This window comes from Gallinula chloropus (assembly GCF_964237585.1).
Source record: "Gallinula chloropus genome assembly, chromosome: 4".
Classification (NCBI taxonomy): domain Eukaryota; kingdom Metazoa; phylum Chordata; class Aves; order Gruiformes; family Rallidae; genus Gallinula; species Gallinula chloropus.
In genome coordinates, this window is record NC_140088.1 from 14,066,754 (window position 1) to 14,092,843 (window position 26,090).

The 26,090-nt window shown below is 35.8% G+C and overlaps 1 protein-coding gene across 1 annotated transcript in view; it reads left to right on the forward strand.

Annotated features, from left to right (window-relative positions):
• Nucleotides 1-265: 265 nt before the first annotated feature.
• The window catches only part of RYR3 (ryanodine receptor 3), a gene marked incomplete at its 5' end in the record, with an annotated part of 219,645 nt that continues 193,820 nt past the window's right edge, over nucleotides 266-26,090 (forward strand). Inside the window, one exon of the mRNA XM_084263759.1 lies at nucleotides 266-316. Within this exon, the coding sequence (XP_084119885.1) occupies nucleotides 266-316 (51 nt within the window). The remainder of the gene's footprint in view (nucleotides 317-26,090) is intronic.

Genomic DNA, 26,090 nt, shown 5'->3' on the forward strand with positions numbered 1-26,090 from the left:
TACCTTAGCAGTAGGGTTTCTGTGCCTCTAGGGTAGAGAGAAAAGGAAAAGAATTGCTTGCTATGAGCTGGAAAAGCAGCGCAGTTGGCTCTGGCAGTGAGGGGGTTGACTGACAGTCTGCAGTGCAGTGGAGTTAGCTGAGCTCCCTATATGGCTGTGGATTAGCTATATGCTAATACTGATAGGAGAAGAGGAGCTGTACGGAGCGCAGTGAGCTGCCGGTGGAGGCGATCAGAGTCTCAGCAGAGCTGACTCCTCAAGAGCCATGGCTGAAGGGGGTGAAGGAGGGGAAGATGAAATACAGTTCCTACGAACTGTAAGTATCTGCTTTTTATAGGTCATGTAGTACGTGATTTTATGTCTCATGTCTATTCCTTCTCTCTTGTATTAAAAATAAAGTGTTATTTCTGTGCTGCGCTTTGCCAAATGGGAGAATTGATTTAGACAGTAGAAAAAATAAAGCAAGAATATGAGCTTTAATAGCATCAGGCGGTCTCAGTGTGTTCTTCCTTGAATCTGCTCAATAGCCAGTTTGGTATAAGGAGACCTATTTCCGCTGTAATCCCCTGTGTTTGAAGCGTCCTCGTCAACTTTGTACTTGGGTTTCTAAATGTAGCATGCCAAATATCTGACCTCTGAAACTTCTGTCTGGGTTAGATTTCACTGACATTAACAGAAGCTTTGCAAATAGGAGAGCCTTAAAATGATGAATAAACCAAGCAAGCCCTTGATGACCTCTTCTGATAAACATGCACACAGAAGCACACTTGTGTGTAGGGAATACCAACAGATGTTGAAGTCAGGGCTCTGCAAATGTTTGGAGTCTTCTCTCTGCTTAAAAGCAGCTTATTTTAACAGGAGATAAGGATGTCTTTGGGAAGGGGTGTTAATTAGTGAAATAGCCTTCACTTGGTGTAATTTTCTATAAAGAGCCCTCACACCATTCTTTCCTAAAGCTTTACACAAATCTAGTATGACAACCAATTTGGACTTTTAAGCAAGTAATGTTAATGCATTAAATTTTGGGAAGAGGATAATATCCTTTTCATGTGTCATCTTGTGTCTCTCATCATTTTTACCCTGCATCACTAAGAGTGTGTTGTTGTGTAACTAGCAGGAAAAAAATGCTATTGGTGTGTGTATTCCCTCCTCTTTCCATGCTACCTTACTTTGCATTTATCACAAATAATGATCCAGAATCATTCTCTGTAGAGTTGATTCAACTTTAAAAGGATAAGTCTCTAAATTAAAACATGCTAAGTGCCCAAAGTGGAAATTACAGAGCTGATTTCTGTGAAGCTGGTAATATTTATTTCTGGGAATTAAATGTTGGAGAGTGGTGACGGCTGCCACTGCTGCTTATGTAAATTGTTTAGGTGTGATGAAGTATCATTAGCACTTTTAAACCTGGGAGAATTCCATGGGGGGATGAAAATGGATAAGCACAAACAAGTATCCCTTTCCAGCATCCCTTCCCTCCACTCCACTTCTTAAAGGTGTCTATTTTACCTAGATTACTCAGCCTTTAGGGGAGGGTGCTTTTATCCAAGACCAGAGCTTTTGAATGTCCTTCATCCTTTCACTTTCTAAGATGTTGTCTAGACTGAGGAGTTTTCCTCAGTGATTGAGAAGCTTTGCCTATTCATAGACAGCCTGTGTGTGCTACATGAGACGGCAATTTCTGCTGCTGTGACCCATTCTCACATTAGTAGAACTCTTACTTTACTTCTTTCCAGTGAGTAAAATAAAGCCCTACATAGAGATGGAGGCCAAAAATGGAAACAGCAAAAGTAAGACTATGCAAAACTGTTTCTTCTAGTTGGTGTGAGAAAATATTTTACAGGGGGGAAGATATGGACTAGTTTTTTGTCCTGGTTTCTCCTTGCTGTGAACATTCATCTCAGTCACTCGTGTCACCATTATAATTTCTTTCACCTTTATGGAGAAAGGATCAACTGTTTTGCAATATGCTAAGACAGGAACTGTTAATTAGGTACTGGGTGCTACAATGATCCTTCAGTACTTATTAGTTACAGCTTTATTGCTGCCTAAACATTGTACATAGAAACATGAAGCACAGTAGCCCCTTAGAACTCTTCCAGTGAAACCGTCAATCAATCAAGATCATCTCCAGATCAGAATGCTTTCTGGGGATTTGTATTTCTAGTGAATGCTTCCCAAGTTTCTGTAGCTGAATCTTCCTTTGGCACTGTTGATCTCCATTTTCTTATTTGTGAGTCAATAGACAGAAGTGGTCTAGAATGTTTTAGGCTCTCAGAGATAACTATTTCTTGATGAGGTATAAAATAAGATTAGATCTCTTTTGATATAAAATATCTTACAATAATTTTTGAAAGAGCAAGAGAATTAACTCTTAAAAGTCTAGTAAAATTAATTTTGTTTCCTTAAAGGGAAACTTTCCATTTGTCCCCATTTGTTTATTGGTTATGATGTTGTTGTTTTCTTATGGATCTAAGTTGTACAGTTTTTTGCATAATTTTTAGGCTCTCTGTTTATATAGATGGTATAAAAGCTCAGTAGTACATGAAGATAATACCTGTATTTGATTCTAAGGAGTTGCAGACATTTGGGCATATTTATAATCTTTGATGGAAAGTTTTTCACTGTCAGTATCTGTTGCAAGACGTTCCTCATACTTGATTTATTTGGCAGCCACAGGAATGACAAAAGCCTTAAGAAAAAATTCTGGAGAGGAGAGGACCAGAAGGCTTCTATTGTCATCATTGTAGTAGTAGTAGTAGTATGTCTTCAGGGCTCTGTTCAAGTTCTTGTGTGAGATGTTTGTGTGTAATGATAGAATTTAAAGGAAGGTGTCACTGATGCAGGGTAACTTCCTTTCTTAATTTTTCCCTGACTTGTAAATTCAGAATATAGATAACCATATAAATGCAGGCAGTTTTTCTTCTAGTGTTATCCACTGCTGTCATTTTTTTAGGAAATATTTGGAGTTTTGTTTCTGTAATAAAGTTTGGAATTGTTTCTTTAGTTTCCTAGTTGGTGGCTTTCATTTGGATTTTACTCTGGATATTCAACGAGTGTGTTTCCTGCTTGTGTGTTGTGTAGGGAAGGGAAAAGCAAAGCACTTGTTACATGTGTGTAATATTCAATACTGCTACGTCGTAGTGTCTTGAGTTGGTAGTGCTTTTTCTTTAGGTGTCCTCCCCCTATGTTTTTTTTTGCCACTCCTTCCTAAGGTATGAATACATGAGAAATTAATGAAGGTAACATTTATGCAGCTTTAGGTGCAGATATGTATCTTAACTTGTGCTGTTTTGAGATCACTTGCTGAGGGATGTAGAGGGAACGCTGTTGCCCTTGGCAATGTGGATGAATGAGTGTAAAAGCATTCTCATTTGAGCCTTTCCTGTTGGGACTTTACTACTGTGACAAATAGACAAAATCCTCTCTTCTCTGGAAATTATTCCCAAACTCTGTGTCATCCCCACTGCTACCAAATTAATCAAATAGGAGGTGATGGCTTGGAGCAGATAGACTTCATCTTCTTCCATCAGAAATACCTATATGGTCATTGGCTAACAGAAAATATTATTGGAGAGGGGAGGGGGAAGTCACACCCTCACCCAAAGCACAGGAGCAGTTCAAATCTACTTGTAATGAAGTGTATGAAAGATGTTTGCCATCTTAGAAACTGAATTAGGGCGGTAACATTAGTTAGTAGGTGTATTGCTTTCTTACTTTTCCTGAAATTCGTTGTAATGGGAAGTGTTTCCACTTAATTTTAACACAAATCTGCTTTTCTTTCAAGAAAGTGTTCCCTCGTTTTTCATGGAACTGTGTGTTGGTGTGTATGGGTATTAGTGTGTGCATGCCTTTGTTCCCTAGCTGGTTACAAATTCTTCATTTCTCTGAGTGACAAAGGCCTTAACAATTGATTCTTCTTTTAAAAGCTTGTCTCAATGACAATATTTTAAGTGTTATGATAAAAGTCTCCAATCACTGTCTAAACATTTAGAGGTAGGAGTGGGGAATTATTTTCTATTATAGACTGAGTGTGGTGATCTCCTATACTTAAGTAGCAAAGAACGGTTACTACAAAGACATAGAATAGAATATCTGGATTTAATTTTTTTTTGAGATCTAGTTCATATATGTAGATTTACATAATGAGTTTACATTTTTTTTTTGTCAGGTACATTTTTGATGTGTGTTAAATTACTGCTCAGAGTCAAGACAATTGGGTGGTTCATGCCCATTTATATGTGGATACACTTCCATATCTATATAGTTTGAGAATAAGCTCTTCTACTGTTCAGATATTACAGGTGAGATGGGAAATGTATCTCAGTTTTGCAATATGAACTGTCATGTGTAGTATGAGTTAGATTTTCTTTATTTCAATCACTTTCGCTGTTGCCTAATATAAATATAAAAAATATTTATAATGTGCCTTTTTATTATTTTAGGAGTTGCACTAAAGCACTTAATTTTACCCGGGGCTAATGTGGTATAAAACCAGTTCTTCTTTAGATGCTTTTAATACGTTTTATCTAATCCGTGTACATAGTGGTGTAATCCTAGTGATACAACAAAGAATGTGTGAAGTGTTAACATTGAAATAGTTCATCCATAATATTCCAACTTAATATCTAATAGTTACACATGCTGATATTCTGTAGCACAGATCTCTGTGATTCAGTAAAGTATAAATATCTACTATATAATGCTCACCAGGTAAATACTTGTAAGCAAATATATTGGATGAATGTTGGGCAATAATGGAAGATATTTCTAGGGAGAAGTTTTTAGCAGTGGTTAAATAAAAGTATGGAAATTGTTCTCAGTGAGTGGTATATGAGATTATATAAAAGCAGTATAGAAATTTATATACAGTAAATGTCACTAAGAATAAGGAACACCTTAAGATCAAATAATTGGAATTTTCCTGAAGTCCCTTTCAGGGGAGCTGGCGCAGGTTCTGTGTGCTGCTTGAACAGCTGAGTGTGTTTTGTGGTATTGTTTTCAAATTAATTAGGACATTTTGTCTGTTGTCACTGAAACGTACTGTAATTCATGATACAGTAGTTGTCCATTAGTCAGCCAATTTCTTTTAGGGACAGTGTAAAAAGAAAGAAAAGAATATTGTGTAAAACTTGAGTTGCATCTTAGAACCAATGTGTATTAGGAACTTAAGTGATTTTTTAACTAAATGTTTACGTATCTGCATATCTATTTATTTCTCTATTGCCAAAATTTTTAACAATTATATAAGAGTGAATAAATCCAAGTCTTCTAAGAAGAACAAAAATTGTACAACAAACACAAACTCCATGTCTCTTCCATTCTGTTTTAAAAGTCTTTCAAATAGATTTATTTATTTTGGTTCTTAAACTTTGGACTATCACTAGCATATCTACTTTCAATCAACTAGTGTATGCACATTTGGAGTGAAATCATCTCATTTAAGTTGGTATTTCAAGTTTCTGCTAAGGAACAGTTCTTTGGGAAAACTGCACTGTGTTTAGATGAAAAGGGAAACAAATACTTTGGTATGTTTAGTATAATGGAAAATATTTGAAGCTTATTTAATCATTTTAATTTTGTAAATGCTACTGAGGAAAAGAGGGGTAGGTAATATAACCCCAACTGGGGTTATATTAGGACTTCATGTGATTTGTCTTGATACATGTGGGTCCTTCCCATCCTCTGAGTAGGGGTCTTGAGGTCTGTTCCCAATTTTTGGTACAAATGAAGGACAAGTGGAATGTTTATGCCGCCAAAAGCTTGCAATTGAAACGAGAAGAGGTAACAGAGCAAGGCAATATGAGAAGGCAGTGAAATGATATCCATCATGTTGTTAGACAGTAGTTTTTACATCATAGCTACAGAAACAATTACAAAGTAGTTTTACTGGTGTCATAAGGGAAAAAAATTGCCCTTTATTAAATATTCTGTGGAAAATGCATTTGTTAGGTGATAGTGTATTGAAAGACTGTATTGAAAACTCATTCGGGTACAGAGTGAGGGCAGAAAGAGGAAAAGGCAAATAGAGTTTTTGAAGGCATACGAGGTGAACAATGAAGACTATCATCATGATTAGTCAAAGATAAGACTGATTTCTCTCTATCAATTTGAAGTTAGGTCAGTTAAGGATGGAGTCACAGGTTGCTGTTGGAGATGGTACAGTGTTTGGTCTCTTTCTCTGGCACCTTTCATATATTTTGTTTAAAATGGATCTACAGAATAGACTCTTTTTCCCTATAAGGACACAGACTAGTGATGTTCAGAGATTTGTTGTATAACAATGAATGTTGTGTTATATATAATGATACTACATGCATACATGATATATGTATGTATACATCTGTCATCTGATATATAGATAATAAATAGCTATATGTGGGATATATACAACTATACGTAGAGTTTCACTTTTGCAAGCTGCTTCATATTGTCCCAGTCTACACCAGCTAAAAACACAGCAACATTGCATTACATGAACTGAGCATCATGCTTTACTACTGTTTCTTTCTACAGCTTAAATTTAAAAATTGCTATTTCAAAAAAACCAGCAGTGTACTACAATATTCTAAATATGTGCATTGTTACTAAATAATTGCAAGACTGAATATAGTCATAATCAATTTAAGTCATAGGATAGATTGAACTCACTCATTGTCAGTTTCTTTTCCTTTTTTAAATTTTTTTTTTTGGAGGGTGTGTATCACTGTCAATGTAGATCTATTGAAGTCACATAAATATTATTACAATCAAGCAAAACTCTTCTAATCTCACCCTAGAACATTAGTGAGTTGAAAGTCTTTTTGATAGGATTTGTGAACATGCAGTAATCCTAAATTAATACTCCAAGCATACTTTCCCATATTTCTCCCTACCCCCACGGGTGCCTGTTGTGGGAATTTGGCTTCAGCTCAGGATCTGCTTTTTTGGGGCTGAGGGGGACTTAATATCTTTGGTGATAAACAGTGAGCTCGCTAGTAATGTTCCCACATTTTTATAGAATGCAGCAAGCGGGTTGCCTGATCTCTGTGTCTTTTTTTCTAATCCCCTGCCATGCTAACTGGGTATGATTCATATTGAAATCCAGCTGTGAATATTGCTTCTTTCTCAGTTCCCATGGCAGTGCTGTGACCATACAGACAAATGCTGCCAGGTGCATTAGATACAGATTCCAAAAATTAAAGCAGAATTGTGGGCAGAAAGGAGAAGAAAAATAAATTTGACAGACAATTATTTATAATATATTGAATTCAATCAGAGGATGTAAGTTTGAAGTCATGTATTTCTTGACTTAATTCGTGAAAAACATATTTTCCTAAATGGCACATAAAACCAGTGCAGGTATCTACTAAGTAGAGACCTCTAAACACAGTAAAATTATCATCTCAGTTTAAGAAAATAATTGCTAACATAAAGTTTAAAAGACTCAGAAAGAAAACATGAAGCATTAATATATGCTTCAATGAATATTTTGATTTATTTCCTCAATGTAGACATTTTAAATTTAATGTTCCATCTTTAATGTTACCAGATTCATCGATATGCCTGTGAGTTATTAAGATGTGGTTTTGATGCTGGAAGATTTAAAATTACATAAAAAGAATGTATGTTGTCCTGATTGCAAAAGATGTTTTCCTCCTAAATACTTAATTTGCTTGGGTGACTTCTTTCCTGAAACTTCTTTCCTGAAAATTAAAGTAACATTCAGAAGCACAATTGGCAAATATGTGACATCCTCAGAGTGTGTCTGAAGTACTTCAAGAATGGGATATGCATAGGAGTTCTAAAAATCTACAAGGAAATGGATTTCTACCCACACCCCCACCCCACCCCCCCCCACCCCACCCCCCCCCCCCACCCCCACCCCCCCCCCACCCCCCCCCCCCCCACCCCCCCCGGTTCCTCCTAGACCTGCTTTTGTTGGTGTCTCACCTGCAGTTTGATATATTCATAGATGTGTTTGTCAGCCATTGTGCACCTGCTGTCAATCAACTTTCAGTCTTCACAGCTGTATATGGGAGCTACTGGCCAGACTGTTGATCAGGAAACCTCTCTTTTCCAGTTCCCTCTTCTAGTACCTCATGGCTATGGTGACGAGTTGAAGCTTCAGTCAGTAGAAGCTATGGCAGAGAGAAAAGCAACATAAGGTGAAAAATTCAGTAGTAACATCAGGTTGGTTCCTTTTACTGGGCTTTTATCCAAATAAGCAAGTGCTAGTTCCTCAGTAAGATGAGTAGTCAGCACACGCCTGAGCTTTTTTTAGTCTACCACAAACATCTCTGTCAATCTTCAGCATTTCAGCTTCAGCACTCAACCAAGTACTCCAGTACCTTGTAGCAGAAAACTTCCCTTGTCCCCATTGCAACAACTTGAATTCTCTCCAAAAATAATATAACACAGAAGAGCTGCAACTTAAATAAAATCCTTTACAAATTATTTGTACAAACAATAGAATTTCAAATTGGAGATGAAACAGCTGTTTAGCAACAGATGCAGAACTAATTTAAAACACTGAAGATTTAACATGCTTTCAAATTGCATCAGCAGTACCATGTAGAAATGAGAGTACAAGGATCATCAGGCTTAGAATATATACTAAAATGTCTCAGATGATTCACTTAAATGCTTAAGGCCATTTCCCAAGACTCCCTCTGAAGTTCATTGTCTGCACTGTCTCATCTTTTCTGTATATGGAAAATGCCCAGAAGATCTATACACCTTGTACATATTAAAGATACTTAATGTCAATAGTTTGTAGAATTCAGAAGCTGTTTGATAATGTACAATCAGTGCAGAGTCAGTTAACATTTTGATTAATAAAACCCCAAAACTGTCAGTATTATACTCCAAGCTACAAGCTTAACCTGATTCTAAAATGCATTTTTTTTTCTGTTGCACTCTCTAAAAGATCAAAATCATTAGATTTTGTAGTTCCTATGGAACCAAAACTGAGAAAAGTTAGACTTCAGAATTTGGAAGACCTGAATCTGATCGTGTCATGTCTGCATTTGTTTCAACCAGGTAGCGTTTTTGTGAAGAACATTCACAGAAGAAAAAATTCTTTGTTACACACATAGAATCAAAAAATCATAGAATTTTTTTGATTGGAAAATACCTTTAAGATCATCAAGTCCAACATCAACCTAGCACTGTGAAATCCACCAGTAAACCATGTCCCTAAGCACTATATCTACATGTATTTTACATACCTCCAAGGTTGGTGACTCAACCACTTCCCAGGGCAGCTTGTTCCAATGATTGACAACCCTTTCAATGAAGAAATTTTTCCTAATGTCTGAGGTAAACCTCACTTGGAAAAATTTGATGCCATTTTTTCCTGTCCTATTGCTAGTTATTTGGGAGAAGAGATGAACACCTGCCTGGCTACAGACTCCTTTCAGGTAGCTGTAGAGAGTGATAAGGTCTCCCTTTATTCTCCTTTTCTCCAGGCTGAACAACCCCAGCTCCCTCAGCCCCTCCTCATATGACTTGTGCTTTAGAAACTTCACCAGCTCTTGGGATACACTCCAGTGTCTTCACTTCAGTGTCTTTTTTTATAGTGAGGTGCCAAAAACTGAACACAGGACTCAAGGTACAGCTTCTCTACTGCTGAGTACAGGGGCATGATTGTTTCGCTAGTCCTGCTGACCATACTATTTCTCATTCAAGCCAGTATGCTGTTGGCCATCTTGGCTACCTGGGCACACTGTCGGCTCATATTTACCCTGTTGTTAACCAACAGCCCCAAGTCCTTTTCTGCCAGGAAGCTTTTCCGACACTCTTCCCCAGGCCTGCAACATTGCATGGGGTTGTTGTGACCCAAGTGCAGGACCCAGCACTAAGCCTTGTTGAATCTCATAGAGTTGCCCTCAGCCCATTGATCCAGCCTCTCCAGATCCCTCTGTAGAGCCTGCCTACCCTCAAGCAGATCAACACTCATCCCCCCCAAGTTGGTGTCATCTACAAACTTACTGAATGTGCTTTCAATACCCTTGTCTAGGTCATAGGTAAATATATTAAAGAAGACTGGCATCAAAATGTTGATGAAGTCCATCGCAGGAAAAAGTGCAAATAAGGGTTAATAAGATTTGATCTCCTGATGTCACTATCTGTGGGAAGTAAATAGTGGTAGCATGAATAATATGTGCTAAACCCTTACTTAAAACTTTGCATTTTTTTCCTTTCTTTTATGTGCTATTTATACATATACCAGACTTAATGAGTGAGGTTTTTAAAATGAATAGAACAATATTAACTTTCTAATCTGCAGACTCTAAACTTTTCCTGTAAGAGCTGTGAGTTGCTTTAGACTCAATTTTTAGTCTTGCTCTAGGCATACTTGCTTTGCAGGTCTCTTGGAAACAGTCCTGCTTGAATAATGTGGTATTCAACCTTCATTATCTCAATTTATTTTATTATCTACTTTATTAACGTGCCTGAAAATAGTTGTAGGTAATCAGGTTTAGGTGAAGTTACAGGAAATGGCTGATGGTCACCAGCACTTTTGATGGCTGAATACCCAGATGTTTCAACACAGAAGTTGGATGTATTTTTTAAACTTTTTTTTAACGCAATGTAACAAAAAATCAGTGCTCAGAGCTTTCAGAAATGTCAGATTTTCTCTACATACTCTACTGGATCTTGTGAGTAGGTAAAGTAGTTAGTACATCAATAGTAACACTGAAACAGAAGCTTGATTTTATATGAATAGGTGTTCTCACTGTAATCAGTGATCATCCATGATTATTCCAATTTTTTTAAGTTCCAATTAAGCCTCGTTAAACTGAAATCTAGCAATTTTGGTGAATATTCTGCTGTTAGAACGCTTTAAAGAAATTCTGTTAATATAAATCTCTTTCATCAGTGTCTGGGAATGTACCTTAAAATTGCCTTTGAACTTGTGTCTAAAGAAACTGGTAACATTTTTCCTCATGTTTTGCTTTATCTTAATAAAGGTGGATATATTTTTTCATAGTAATGAAGTTGATATATTTGGTAGTGTTTTCATTTTATTTTTATGATTTTTATGAAGATAGAAGAAAAGGCTGCTTTGTGCATATATAATTGAATCAACCATAATGGCACTTACCAGCAAAAAAAATAGTAATAGTAGCATTTTAGTATAAATTTATATTTTACAAGGGGAAGGGAAATTCGGCAACTACTATAGGACTTCCCCTCACTCCCCTTTATGGTTTTGAAGCAACTATTTTATGTAGCACTGAAAAGACAGAATTACTGGCCACAGTTTGTTTTATAGAAGCGAACATAATGATGTTACCGGAGAAGGTTACACGATATGGGATTATATTCTCCACCATTGTTGTAAGCATTTGCTCATTGCTGCTTCAGTTTAATGTGTGAAATAGTAAAAACAGTATATCAAAGTTGGCTTGGTGAAGAACTGTTTTGCTTTACTCGTACAAGTTGGTTTCAGAATCCTTTCAATTGCATATTTTGCACCTGATCTTTATTCACAAAATTAACTACGCTGTGTGGTATGCTCATATGATTGTGAAAGTTATGAGCAGCATATAGCAGCTACTAAACAAGCTAGACATAAACAAATGGTGAGGTCTAACAGAAGAACTTGGTATTGTGTATCATTTCTTGTAAACATTGTTTAAACAACCAGATTGTTCTTCCAGTATAAAATACATTTGAATTACTATTTTTGTATGCAATCATGAGTTTCCTCAGGGGGGGAAAAAGTAGGTTGTCACTTGCATTTAAACCTTTGACTTATGAAAATACATTGATAATGTTAAATAATGTACTTTATTAAAGAAGATAATTTTATCAGAAAAGAAAATGTTTTTATTGCTCAGGTTTTTGCCCATTTTTGCTTTGAAATGGCACAGTTCAATGACTCATAGTAGCGATCCTAACTGCAGATAAGTTTACAGAAGCTGTTGTTAATGACCTTTTACTGATAAACCATAGTACCTATTTCTTAGTGTACAGCTGCACAAACAATAAGCTGTAAAGCTGTATCCACTGGTGTCTTTTTATTTAAGAAATGCTAACTTTGAGAGAAGTTGAATCAGGAAGTATAGTCGCTTCATGATTAATTTGAAACTCAGGAAGCTTGATGGTGTGGAAGATTCTAGATTCATTCTGGGCATGTAACTTTCATTTCATGAGAGAAGTTTGCTTTTGTTAGAAAGACATGACCATCTTTATTTGCCAGGGATCTTCCTAAGTCAGCTTCTCTAAAGGTTGAGCTGGGGCTTAAATAACATCATTGACTAAATAAGGGCCTGTATATAAGGCTTAACTTGCCAATTAGAGCACTAACATGACCTTTCCTATCCTTGCCACTACCAAGACCATTTAAAATCATATATCACAGCATTCTAAAGGGTGAAATGTACTCATCACAGCATAGAAAATTGGGACCAAAATCTTCAAGAAAAAAAAAAAAAAAGATGACCAAAAGATGATAGTGGTGATATTCTGTTACAGGTAATCAGTTACATCAGTAGAACGTTTCTAGACAATTAAACACGTAATTGCATACCTCTGTCATGTGTTCATACAATCTAACTTTATCCTAATCCATTTACTACTTTTATCTTTCACATCTCTGTTTCCTTTCTTTGTTTATCTAAAAAACCCAGCAGCAGTAACAAAAAACAGTACTAACATGGGAATTGACGGCAGATTATCCTGGCCTCAAGCTATTTCTAGGCAACATCAGTTAACAATATCCAGTCTCTTTATTTTTGTTCTTTCCTTAAACCTTCAGCACCTATTGCCACAGAGTAACCCTCTGTCGGCTACCCGTGTAATTTAGCTATGTCAGAATACCAGATTCAGATACCATTTTCTGTGTACTCTGTTTTTTCTTCCTATCACTTCTTGAGCCAGGTGTTTTCACAGTAAACAGGAGCTTGCAGTTATAATAGGAGTCACTGAGCTATTCCTCTCAAGGGCAGCTGCAGAGGACAGAGGCAAAGACACAGTTATTATTTACTGAAAAATATTTTATAAAGATGGACAAAGTAGTGAGCTTTTAGCAGTGCTGAGATAGCCCTCATTGGATGTGTCCAGGTGCTGTTTTCTTTGGTGGGTAAGGTGGCATCTCAAGAGCAATCTCTATCTCCTTTTATTCATGCAGAGATTTATGTAGTCAGGGTTCTTGACATGCATGACTGCTGTTCAGTTTCTTTAAATGGTTGTGAGTTTTGTACTTTTTCATACTGATTAGATGCCACATTAGTGTTTTAATTATAGGATAACTGTGCATGGATCAGGTAAGCATTTCAGAAGCATGCACAAGGTGACAATGTTTGCAGAAGTGTTGCCTTAGACAATGTTGGACGATGTGTTTCTGTCCTAAAATAGCGGTCTGAAGCAATGGCAACACCTGCTTCTTCCCAAGTATCTCTTCTCCTGTTACAATATTATGTATGTATAGCAGTCGCTGTTCACTCTGCTTACTATCTGTCTAGTACACACATAGTTTACATAGCCCTTGTGACTACTAGCTGTGTTTGGGTCACTGGCTCCATGCCTTGACTTCAGTTATGTGCAAGATAATGTAATGTTCATAGGTAGAACTTGATGAAATGTTACAGCTGTGCCTAAGAGTCAGTCCTTGGTAGTTACACGTGACGAAAGTGTACTGTTGTTAAATAGTAATTAGTTGGCAGGTAAATGTGCTAAACATGGAAGTTTGCAGATTCAAAAAAGGAAGAGCTAAAGCATATGCTGAACAACCAAAACTAATCAGAAATTTCATTTCTGTGTTTATATAAATATTTGCTTGAGAAAAATGATTCAACATTAAATAAGTAGAATGAGTACTCCTTATGTTACATTGAGCAGTAGTAATTTCAGGCCAGGGATCTAATGATGGCCAAACTTGAGAGAATTATCTTAAACCATCTCAAGCGAAATGTGATTAAAACCTGGGGTTTAGGCTAATTAATATGCTTTGAAGGACTCTATTAATGTTTGCAGCTGTTCTTCTTCAAGCTGTGGTGTTAATGTAAGTAAGCAAAATAATGTCTCGTACCCAAATACAAATATATAGATTATCTTGGCAAGCAATTTTTTTTTTTTAATATTTAAGTATATTTGGTTTAAAAAATTGGAATACTGTTTCATTCAGACAAAGGGTAGGGTCAGTAGGTGCTGTACAAAAACAGGTAAACAGTACCTTCTCTGGTACATAGAGCTTACCTTGATCTGTGGATGGACAGGCAAAAGGAAAATGAGACTTTGGTCAGTATGAAAAGGAGTAAATCATAACACAGTTGTACACTGCAAAATGAAGGTGTAAATAAAATAAGATAGAAGAAAATACATAAAAGAAAGAAAAGAGGTAGAGGGTTATGTCTGCAGGGACATTTTGTATGTGCGAGGTAGTAGATGACATCTAACCAAAACAAAAAAGCAAGCCCAAAGTTAAATTTGTGTACTAATCACAATTGCCAATCTACAAAATATTCATCAGAAGCGGGAATTTTCTTGATTGAGGGATGGCAGCTAAAGGAGGGATGAGTTGTAAAAGACTATTCAAAGTGATACAAAGGAAAAGGAAAAAGACTAAGGTGCAATTATCCCACAGAGATGGAGGGTTTTGGTGTGACAAGGAGGATAGTAATACTGTAGTGATAAAAAAAAAAGGAAGTATGGGGGTAGGCTTGTCTAGGGAGACAAGTAACCTACATTCAGTCACAGTGAGCATGTGTTAATAGTGAATATTTGCAAGGAGAGTTTGGAAAGGAGATTGAGACACCAGTTCATGCACATTTACCCCCTAGCTTTACCTGAGGCTGTAAAATCCATGGTGAGAACAACTGTCCTCCTCCTGTTGCTTGAGGCCATAAAATATTCAAGAAACTGTAAGAAGTGTTAGGTTTTTTATTCATTTTGACATGCATGGCTTGTCAAAATTGGGAGTCTTTAAAAGAGCCTGCTTGGGCTTGATGGAAAATTACAAATAAGTAGGTATTTTTGTGGAAAGGAAAAACTGCAAAGTGCATTGTACAGTCAAAAAGGAGAAAGGCTCCATCTTCTTGAATGCAGAAGGAATACAAGCAGATAAAGCTACTTTGCTGAGAAGACTGAAAACCTGTCATTAATCCTTAAAGTTCATTTTCATAGCTTTGTTATCAGACTTCTAAAGTCACTAACAGTTTCCAGTCTTTCTGTTTGTTTACTTCCTCTGTCTTATTTTTACCACACAGCATCCATCTGTAATATCTTTGCTTAGATTAGTCTTGCATTTGTTTTTCTTTAATGTGGAAACATTTATTTATGTATCACATGAAAGTAGAACTGGAAAGAACTGTTTGAGTCACTGAATTTTTGAGCCGAAGTTCCATTTTAAAGCTAATTATATCTTTTCACCTATTGCTTTTATCATGGTATCAATCCATTAATCTATTATTCTACCTTCATTTTTTCATCTTAAATATATTTATATATTTCTTGAGCATTTTTTTTTCATGTGTGCTAACAGTGTCACCTATTAATATATTTATAAAGAATTCCGTGAACAATCCCTCTCCAGTTTGAGTTTTCTGGAATAGGTAATGTGAGTTTGTTTAGCTTATTTTTCTATGACTAGATCTCTGGTTTCCTCAGTTTTGTTTTGTCTTGTTTATACTCCTGCTGGCTAAGTCTCCCTTAAACATAGATGGCAATCACTTCTTGGACAGTGACGTAATACTTTCCTTGGCCAGGACTTGCTCATCTTTCATAGCAAGGCTATATTGACACATTTCAAAAAATAGAAATTCAACCCAGAGACCAGTCTAAGAAGCAGCAAGCTAAACTTCTAACACCTTTCTGAAGGCTGCAAAGGCTGGGGCTATGCTGTCAAGTGAAATGGCCACAGTCAGTACTCTAGCCTTGAGGTAAAGTGGAAGACCACAGTTTATGTGCACACAGCTAAACTAATTACCAAGGGTGACCTCATCTGTGCTGCATACTGGGAAGAGTCCCTGGCCTGTTTGGTATCCTGAGTCATGCTGACATATTTTCTGGCAAAGCTTTGGTAAGTACAGGCCAGGGTGTTTCTCAGGCTTATGCTGACTTTAATATGTGGTCTTCTGCTAGTGCAGTCAGTCCTTACAAAGTTCTAGGAAAGGTAGTGAAATGTCATTTACTCAAGTTAGTAACAAATCTATATATTGACATCAGGTAAAGAGGAGCTTTATACTGCTTTTGATATTCTTAAGGGTATTCCTATTTGATGGTTATGTTTCTGTTCAGTATTGCATTTTAGTTTTGAAGGAAATTTAATTTTAAGTCAGAAAGAAGTAGTTCCAGGAATATCTTTTCTTATAATATCAAAGTGAAGAATTCTGTGGATCAAAATCTCTGATGTTTCATATGCTGTCTGATAGGAATCCATTTTAGGACAACCACTTTCATAATTCTGTTGAGAAATTCCCGAAATCACATTCTTGAGATGTAAACTAATTTTTCACCATTAGTTATAAACTTTTTTTTTAAAGATGTGGATAGAGATTCTGCAGTCTATCAGATTCTGAAATACTTTGAGGTGAGGTATGTTCTGCTGTTTCTGGCTGTCTTTAGAGCACCCTATTGGGAGATGTTTCTCATGAGAACTTGTTAAAACGAGTAGAAAGTTTGAAATTATTGAAATTTATTGCTGGTTTGAGAAAGTATGTGTTTTGTCTTCATTGTTTTTCTAATTCTTTATACAAACAATCCTGGTTCCTGATCCTGGAGGTGTAAGGAGTTTTACTTAAGAGAAAATGAAAACTCTGGCAAATTATTCTCTGGAACTGCTGAGGTGCTTCATAACTCTGATACATATTACAATATGCAATATAAGTAATTCTAAAATCTCATGTTTTCAGTATAGTATCCTACTGCTTCCTTTCTCATTGTGATGGAAATTGAGATGAATGACATGAGAGGCAAAGGTAAGTTAACTTGGAGGGAAGAGTCTGTTAGCAGATTGTGGTATCACTGACTGATCTGGTTCTCACCCAGCTTTATATTGTATGTGGCACTGGACTTTTCTGGAAGTGAGACAAATCAGCCAGAAACAAAGTCTTTAGTGCCAAGTCAGAAGGAAGAATTTAGGAACAACACTGAAGCTTTTCTCTTGGTCAAACGTTTCCAAATCAGGCTTACAGTCTTAATTGTATTTCTGTCCTCAAGTAGCAGGAAGGACATTCCTGACCATTGAGAATTACAGAGTTGTAGAGGTTGGAAGGGACCTCCAGAGATCATCGGGTCCAACCCCCCTGCCAAAGCAGGTTCCTTAGGACAAATTGCACAGGTAGACATCCAGATGGGCCTTGAATATCTCCAGAGAAGGAGATTCCACAATAGAATTTCCATACAGCCTATTCCAGTGCCGTCACCCTTAGTGTGAAAAAGTTACTCTGGATGTTACGAAGAATACAGCGTTAAAAGAAAATATAAAGAAGTTTCTGACCTATAGGGATGTCAGTCTTTTAATATGCTTATCCTTAATATGTGAGATATTTTTGAATGTGTATAATGGAGTGTATAATGGAGGTTAAAATGTTTGTGCTCACTGTGTGCATAGTGAAAACTTGTACCCAAACTACTAAAGGCAATCAGGTGCCATGAGGGCAGAACTACAACTAACTGCTATACTATTCTTCTCCATGAGTGTGTGATAGTTTACTTCTGCAAATTGTATGATAGTTAATGCAAAAAAAAAAAAAAAATCCCAGAAAACTTGATGATGCCCTTACCTTCATTGCTTTAGATCTGGCTAATCCTCTTGTCTTTGATCATGCATTAACTTGGTCTGAGAAAAATGACAAACAAATTTCCTGAAAGAAAGTGTCTTGTCCACCTACTGAGAGGTAATTTTTATAGCTGTTATTCTTTCATTTTTATTATCAAATTCAACAGTAGACATTCAGTTCCTAACCAGAAAGGAAGGATTGAAGTCTGTATTCGGCTGGATTTTTTTGTTTTGTTTTGTTTTTTTTTTAATTTTTGTTTGCTTGTTTGGGGTTTTTTGTTTACATTCACAGTTAAGCCATAGCCCTTCATTTACCTGGAACCATTGTTGCTAATAACTATATTAATATGGTTAAGTCTTGCATTGCACAAGAAACTTACCTGCAGTTTTCAGGCAAAGATTTCTAAATCAGAAAGGGTATGGCTGAAATATTCTATAAAAGCCTGTAAAAAACCCTTCCCCAGAGCTTCCACTTGCAGGTAGAATTTAAGTGACCTAATAAAGCCTGAAATTGGTGCAGTGTCATTTATTTGGCTGCCTGTGTGCTTCCAACAAATGTTTCAAAATGCTGTAATTTTTTTTTCTGTGGGAGTCTTAGCTCCATGGTAACCGTATCGGGTTTAACTCTTAAGGAATCTTGGCACTGTGGAGAAACCCTCTTATCTAATGATAAAATCTACTTCAGCACCATTTTAACAGTCTGCCTTTCCTTCCCACCTCTTCCCATAAGCAATATTTTGTCAAGTGTGAATGCAATTGATCCTCTGGTTCAGGATATCATCACTTCAGAATAATTATTTGTGTTTTCCTCCTGAACAAGCAGAGAAAAACATGGTAAGGACAAAGGAAGGGAAAGATGATGAGTCAGACTTTACTGTCACAATTTGCAGAAATAATACTGTGGCCACCTGTGACATCCAGGACACGGGAAACGAAGTATGATGAGTATGGAAATATTCTTGCATGAAATAATTGAGACCTTTAGAGAAGAAATAGTGCTGTGACAGAGGTAATCTGTAAATTATATAGGCATGCCTCTCTTTCTGTTTCACAGCATAAGATTAATTACAGAGGTGAAAGATGACAAATTCCTTTATAAAGAGTTGTATTGAATTGTATTCTCACATTTAGAAAAAATAGAAGATATAACTGTTATATTAAGAAATGTACCATGGCTTTGCAGGGAGCTTTACACCTAAGTACATAGGAAATAAAGTAACCTGAGTACATTCAAAGATTTAGGAAGAAGTTTCCAGAAGAATGTTTTCAGAGAAGCATTTTTTTGAGATTTTCATGGTAATCTGCAGTTTACAAGGAAGGGGAAGGTTGTTTGTGAATATTTTCTACTTTCCCCAATACAATTGTTCACTATAAATCAGAGTGACATGTCAGTAGCTGCACCATTGATCTGACTGCTTCTGAAGTGATTTGATCCAAAAGGTAATGATATATATTTTTGTGGATTTTATTTATTTTCAGTCAATTGTCTGTATATAACCACAGAACAAAAGTTCTGTCTCATCTTGAAGTCAGATGCCTGGTGCAGATTGAACATAGATATTTTTAATTATTTTTTTTTTCTACATATATGTTCTCTGTTAGCAGATACCATACTGGTAGTCTTCAAGGGCATTTAATTCAACTGTTGTCAGTACTTCTGCCTACACTTCCATTTTACTGTTGTACTATTTCTAACTTACTGTAATAAAGCCATACTGAAATAGTGATGACATACCTGAGACCTTTCACATCATTCTGTGTTGAAATTAATCTATATGTTGTTATGCTAATAGGAGTCACAATAGATGGATTTTTGCTTTTGACTCCTTTTTAAAGTTGTTATTCAGAATTACATTTTTTTCTTCTTAGTGGAAGACATACCTATAAAAAATTAGCACAGCTTGAAAACCATACACGTTTTATTACAGCTGAAATTGGTTTGCTTTTTTTGTATTTTTGGTGTAAACTTCTGCTAAGCGGGCCTCATTAGCTAAAAAATGAGCGTAATCAGAAACTTCCTCTGTGCCACTGTGTTTAGTCTTTATCTAGTCTTTTAACTGAGACTGTGATGAGTTCTTGATGTCTTAAAGTGTGTGACAACATACTACTACTGTTAGTGAGAAAGATTATATTTTGTAAATATTTTCAGGCATACAGTGGGAAAATTCCAAACTGCAGTTTTATTGCCTCCATTTTCTTGGATTACTAACAAATCAACTTGTTCTTTGTATCCCCAAATTTGGTATCTATTCCACTAGCATAGCAAAAGAAATGATAAATTAATATCTGATTTATTGCAATATTTTCTTAAGTGTCAAAGAAGAAGGGGTAGAAAAGGAGCATGTTACATCTTTTAAGTATTTTTTTTAATTTCCTTAAAGAAAACCCCAACAAAAATGTCTCTAAGAGATTCTGCTTAAATAAGACAGTGTTCTCAATTTATTTCTTTTACAGTAATTGAGGCACTAAGTAAATGTTCTACCTAGTTGCATCTCTATTTGTATAGAAAGGAGTGGAATTAGATAGTTTCTTCTTCTAAGGGCCACGAAGATGATTAGGGGCCTGGAACATCTTCCCTACGAGGATAGGCTGAGTAAGCTGGGACTGTTCAGCCTTGAGAAGAGAAGACTAAGGGGGGACCTAATTAAAGTTTATAATTATCTGAAGCAGGGGATGCAGGGGGAATCAGCCAGCCCCTTTTCAGTGGTCTGTAGGGATAGGACAAGGGGCAATGGCTGCAAGTTGGAGCATAGGAAGTTCCGCACCAACATGCGGAAGAACTTTTTCACAGTGAGGGTGACAGAGCCCTGGGACAGGCTGCCCAGGGAGGTGGTGGAGTCTCCTTCTCTGGAGATATTCAAGACCCGCCTGGACGCCTATCTGAGTGGTATGTCCTAGGGAGCTGCTTTGGCAGGGGGGTTGGACCCGATGATCTCTTGAGGTCCCTTCCAACCCCTACAATTCTATGATTCTATGATTCTATCCCAGGTGACCCATAATCCACAACTGATTGCAAGTCACATCACTTCATGCCTTGATCTCAATTTATCAGTTTCCTAATTCAGAATGGGAAGTTCAGTTCAATTATCTGTATGTGTTTTTCAACTGCTTCTTTTTTTGGTTTTGTTTTGTTGGTATTTTTTGTTTTTCCATGTAGATATCGAAGAGCCTTGGACCAACATTTGATTATGTTTGGTGAGCTAGAATTTCAGACAACAAAGTTGGACATAATTTAAAAGTCAATAATCTTTCTCATCTGTTTGGCAAATAGCTCTTGTGATATGAATCAATTATTATATGATAAAATTTAATATAATTTAAATACCATTACTGTTTAATTCTTAAATTTATTGTCTTGAATATTTACCAGTTCTGTGCTTCATTCATTTTTAAAAATTGTTTATCAAAGCCAGGAGGAAACTGAGGTCTAAGAAATATATTACTTGAAAGGTAGGAAGCAGGAAAGTGTATGACTTTAACTTGCTTGACCAGTTTCAATATAAAAAAAAAAGAGCTTTGAATAAAATAAAATACTCAAGTGAAGTTTAGTCATACTGAGAACAGTCAATTCAGTTCTGAGGTGCTGAGGTTGAGATGTTTAGTCAAACTCTGAGGGGGAGGACTTCATTTGGGAGATAGACTTTATTTTAAATTCTCAGCATATTTTACCCAGTACAGGGGGAAATCAACCTTGGGAGAAGGCTTTTTACACTTTTTTTAAAATAGAAAAGGATTAACATGAAGGCTGTCCCATGAAAACTGCTGAAGTCATATATGACTGATTGATCTGCATGTGTACATATTTGAGAAATATATGATTTTTCAGATATTGTGTTATGTGAACAATTTAGTTGTGAATCTTTATCTTAATAATCATATAATGTTCACAAGAGATATATATGTAATATTTGAACAGCAGATTGTAGTTTTACTAATGGTGTAATCTCCCTGAAGCATGCTACACTACTCCAGGTGTTTAAACATCTCTTAAGCAATTGCAGGCTTAGAAAACCTAAATGCCTTTTTTTTTTGTTATACTCTTAAACTGTGATTCATGTCCAGTTAATGCAATATATTTCAAAATAAAATCTATTTAGAGATATTAGTTGGTATTTATATAAATGACATATAATCACCATGAAATGATAGTGTTAAGTAACTTAAGTAACTCTGTAGTAGTAACTCATAAATAATTTTGTCTTTTACCAGTGATGACAGTTATTCCTTTAACTTAAAATAAGTTTCATTTGGAGTTATTAAATAGTTCTGAAATTATTCTATCCAGAAAATAACCTCTCACAACTCTTCTAGCATGCAATAGAACCATCAAATGTTTTTTACACTTGGTGTTGAAAAAGTGACAAGCCAGTCATGTGAAAGGAAATCTGATGTCCCTACTACCATGACATGGAATTGGAAAGTTCAGCAGGTCTCTGTAAAGCAGTTTTCTCAGGCTTGCAATAGAAGATTAGTCCACATCTTTCCAACATTTACAGCTGTGTTTCGTTTATGCTGATTTTACATGTTAATCCATGTTCAGCCTTAATGGATCTTACAGAAGTATTTACACATCCTTTTTGTCTGAGTAACCATGTAACCCTTTTGAAATTTTTCTGTGTAAAAATTAATTTATATAATTCACTTAATAAAGTATACTGCATTTTGAATTGCAGTTGGCTGAAAAGATTTAGCAGCAATTTTATGTTAGTGGTCTTTTTTCTTCTGCAGTAAAAAGATTTTATTCCTGGTTTACTACATAATCTAGAGCTTCATGCAAATAACTGCAGCTTTCTGAACTTTGTCTTGATTTCTCTTGGTGGTTTATAAAAAGCTATTGCTAATAAAATTATTTTTATATGAAAATAATGTAACCGTGTATCAGCTAATGGATATCCTAGTTGTTTTTGCAGTAGAATCAGAAAGTCTTGAAGGTTTTGCATACATATGCTGTATTGGATTTCCACTAATGGTAGGGGAAAGTCTCAGTTTTCCCCCAAATGATGATTATCAAAGCTTTGATTGGTTTCTCTTTGATTGAGGAATACCTTTTCTCCAGCATATGGAGAAGGTACATAATGACTTCACATCATATACCTTAATGTTTGATGATTGTGTGGTAGATGATTCAAAGTTGTCAGATACCGTATTGTTTCATAATGCCTCAACTCAGCAGTGGAGAAAACTAGGATGTTCTAAGATATTAAACTCTTTAAAGTATTCCTTGTTTCTATTGGTGGATATGAATCAAATTTTTTTTTTTTAGAGAGCTGGATTTGTTAACAATTTCAAAGATTAATAGTTCAATACAACCTGTTTGTACAATTGTATATAATATTGAATTTATTATAATGCTATGTATATCATATTATTCTTATTATTTTTTTAATTAATAATAAATTATTATTTAAATTTTAAATGAAACTGTTGATATGCAGTGGAACACTCTAATACCGTATAAAATTCTATACTTCACAGTTTTATGTGTTTTGGGGAAAAAAGTAAATTGTATTTTTGCAGTTTAATTCAGGTTTTTCAGTAAGTTGATCTAATGTTTTAGAGGCAGAATTTTGAGACTGCCCCAACAGTGGTTTTCTGCCCTATCTAAGTAGTCTTTTCAGTTAGCAAGGTATTGCATATGATAGAGAAGAAGCATTTTATGCTGTGTGGACAAGAAGATATTAGGAAGGGATGGAAGAGATGGTAGTTTTTCTACCTCTGGAATTAATGTAAGTGCTTTGCAAATATGCCAGAAATTTTCTCAGGCTTAAGTTTTCACATATTAAAAATTATTGTAAAGGTGTGAGTGCTTACAAGTTCTGTTATACTTAGACTGGAGATCTCAATTTGATCTCAATTACTTGTGCACTGGAAATGTGCAGAGTGAAAAAGATCTGTGACTCAAGCCCTTCAAATTTAGTTGAACCCATTGCTTGTCCCATACATTTAGTGAAATTAATACTTAATACTTCTGTTTGATTACATTGTGCTTTGCTGCCTGTCAGGTTTAGTTATCTGCTTTCTGTTTCTTCTTTATTTCTGATAAATTGAGATGGAATTTTATCTTTTTCTTCAATTTTATTTAGATGGAAGAAATTAGAATCACAGACTGTGTTGAGACAGGAGCTAATATCTTTGTAAAGAATGTGAGATAATAGTAGGGTAAGAAGTGCCAGTGTGAGAAATGACTCAGTGGGGAAGGAGATAGATATGTAGCTCCTGATATACAGAAAATAAGGGTTCTGTTCTCTCACAAATAGCCTGTCTTCACCCATTTGTCCTTCCCATACAGAACTGTGGAGATAGGAAGTGTAGAAATAAAGATATTGCTAAGAAGTAAGGGACTATGTGCTAAGGTAGAAGGAGGCACAGTGACAGAGTAGCAGTAGAGAAAACTGGCACATTTCGTCCCTCTTGGTATTTTGCTGGAAGAGGGGGCATGGAAGAGGTGGTAAAAACCACTGTCCTGACCTTCTTTGTCACTAGTGACCATGAGAATATATAAGACTGTTTGTGTTTAGATCTGTTTGTATGGAATGGAGATCTGATTGGTATCTGCCTCCTAAGCAGGTGCTCCCAGACTCTTATAGATGAGCTGAGATGTTTGTTGTAGATAAGTCCCTAACGCTCTTTATTTTGCAAATTGTGGCAATTGGTGATCAAACAACTGTCTTTAACATACATGAAGGGTGTTTTGAGTGGAGTATATACAATGGTACACCTCAGAGAACAGTCTTAGTGTAGGGATAAAGAGAACTTTGTCTTACATTTGAGACTATTTACAATTTCAAGAAGAGACGAAAGTAGTGAAGCCCTATTGGCACTACTCAGTACAGCACATTGCTGCACGTTTTTCAGTAGAGACTCATAACAAATGGATCTAAATTTTCACGTTTTTCAGTAGAGACTCATAAAAAATGGATCTAATTTTTCTCATGCTTAAAAATATTTATAGCTCTATTGTGTATTAAACTGTGCATATTTGTTTATATGCTCTATGGGGTCTAGCTGATTTGGCAACCAAATTAACAGTGATTTAGAGTTTACAGCATCTTACTTGATTACATACTTTTAAACAATTTTTTTTTGAAATTTTTTTTAACTGGGGACAAAATTAACAAAGAGGTGTCTGCTTTGTGAAAGAGAATTGAAGTTCTATAAACAGTAGTTGAACATTTTGTATGCCTGGGCACATCAAAAATAGCAAGAGCTCTCCTTTAAGTGAGGTAGAAACATAAGGTGTTTGTGGGATATGGCAGAGAATACACAAAGAGAAGCACTTAAAGCATGTCTAAATTTGTTAAGATTTTGCTGATGCTGTATAAAGAATAATTTACAATAATATAGTGTCAGGTAGGTTGCTGTGAATATTTGGAGGCACCTTTTGAGTTCCTGTTCCAAAAACCATGTAAAATGTTTGGTGTAGGTCTTATGTTGGTGTTCTATGAACTTTGTATCTAGTTATGTAAACTTGAAGGAGAAAGAATGGCTGAAGTTAGTAGTGATTCAAAAAACTTTGCCTAGAAATGGGAGAGTATTTCAGGAGTTTTATTGTTCACATAAGCATACTTTCCTTTAGTGAATGTGGTTGAAAATGCAAGACTAAATAATTGTGTGGGGCTTCAGGTGTTTTTGAGCCTTGTACTAATGAACTTTCTTAGGAAGCTGTAACAGGTAGTGAAGGTATTTCTTTTTCTTCCTTTAAAACTCCTGTATTGAATGCTATTGTTTTGTCAGCCTTTACCAATCTCAGTCATCTCATGCCTTGTTCCTAACTAAAATATTTTAGATGTATGAAGGATGGATTTTTTGTCAGTATATGCATATGCCCCATTTGTATCAATCTACACTTTGGTGTGTAGCTAGTTTCTTGCCAAAATATTTGTTTTTAAAAGCAGGCTTTCAGAAGTCAAGAATCAGGTTTTTTAGAAGTTTGTTTCATCACAAAATGAGTAGCTAAACAGAGAATGTTAAGCTTACCTGTTGTTCTTGACCAGTACTGTTCACACAAAAGTTAGAAGTTATTAGATGGGCCACAGATTAAACAGAGAATGATTTAAAGAGAAAGCTTGAACATGATGCATTATTTAAGTGTTCTTATTTATCTGCTAATGTTGGAGAGTTTAAAATGCATTTTGTTTAATCTTGATGCATTTTAAGGTGGGTTGGTTTTTTTTATAGGTTATGTTTCACTTGAGGGATTTTCATTTGGTTTATGTTTTTTACTGAATGGGATTTGCCTGTAACATCTGCAGTAGATACGTATTTTTGGCAGCTATTTAGTGTTTAAAATAACTCTAAGTTGTCTCTCTGGAAGAAATAGTATTTTATTTGGAAAGAATCCTATTTTACCTTTGGGAGTGTAAGGATCCAGTGGCATAGA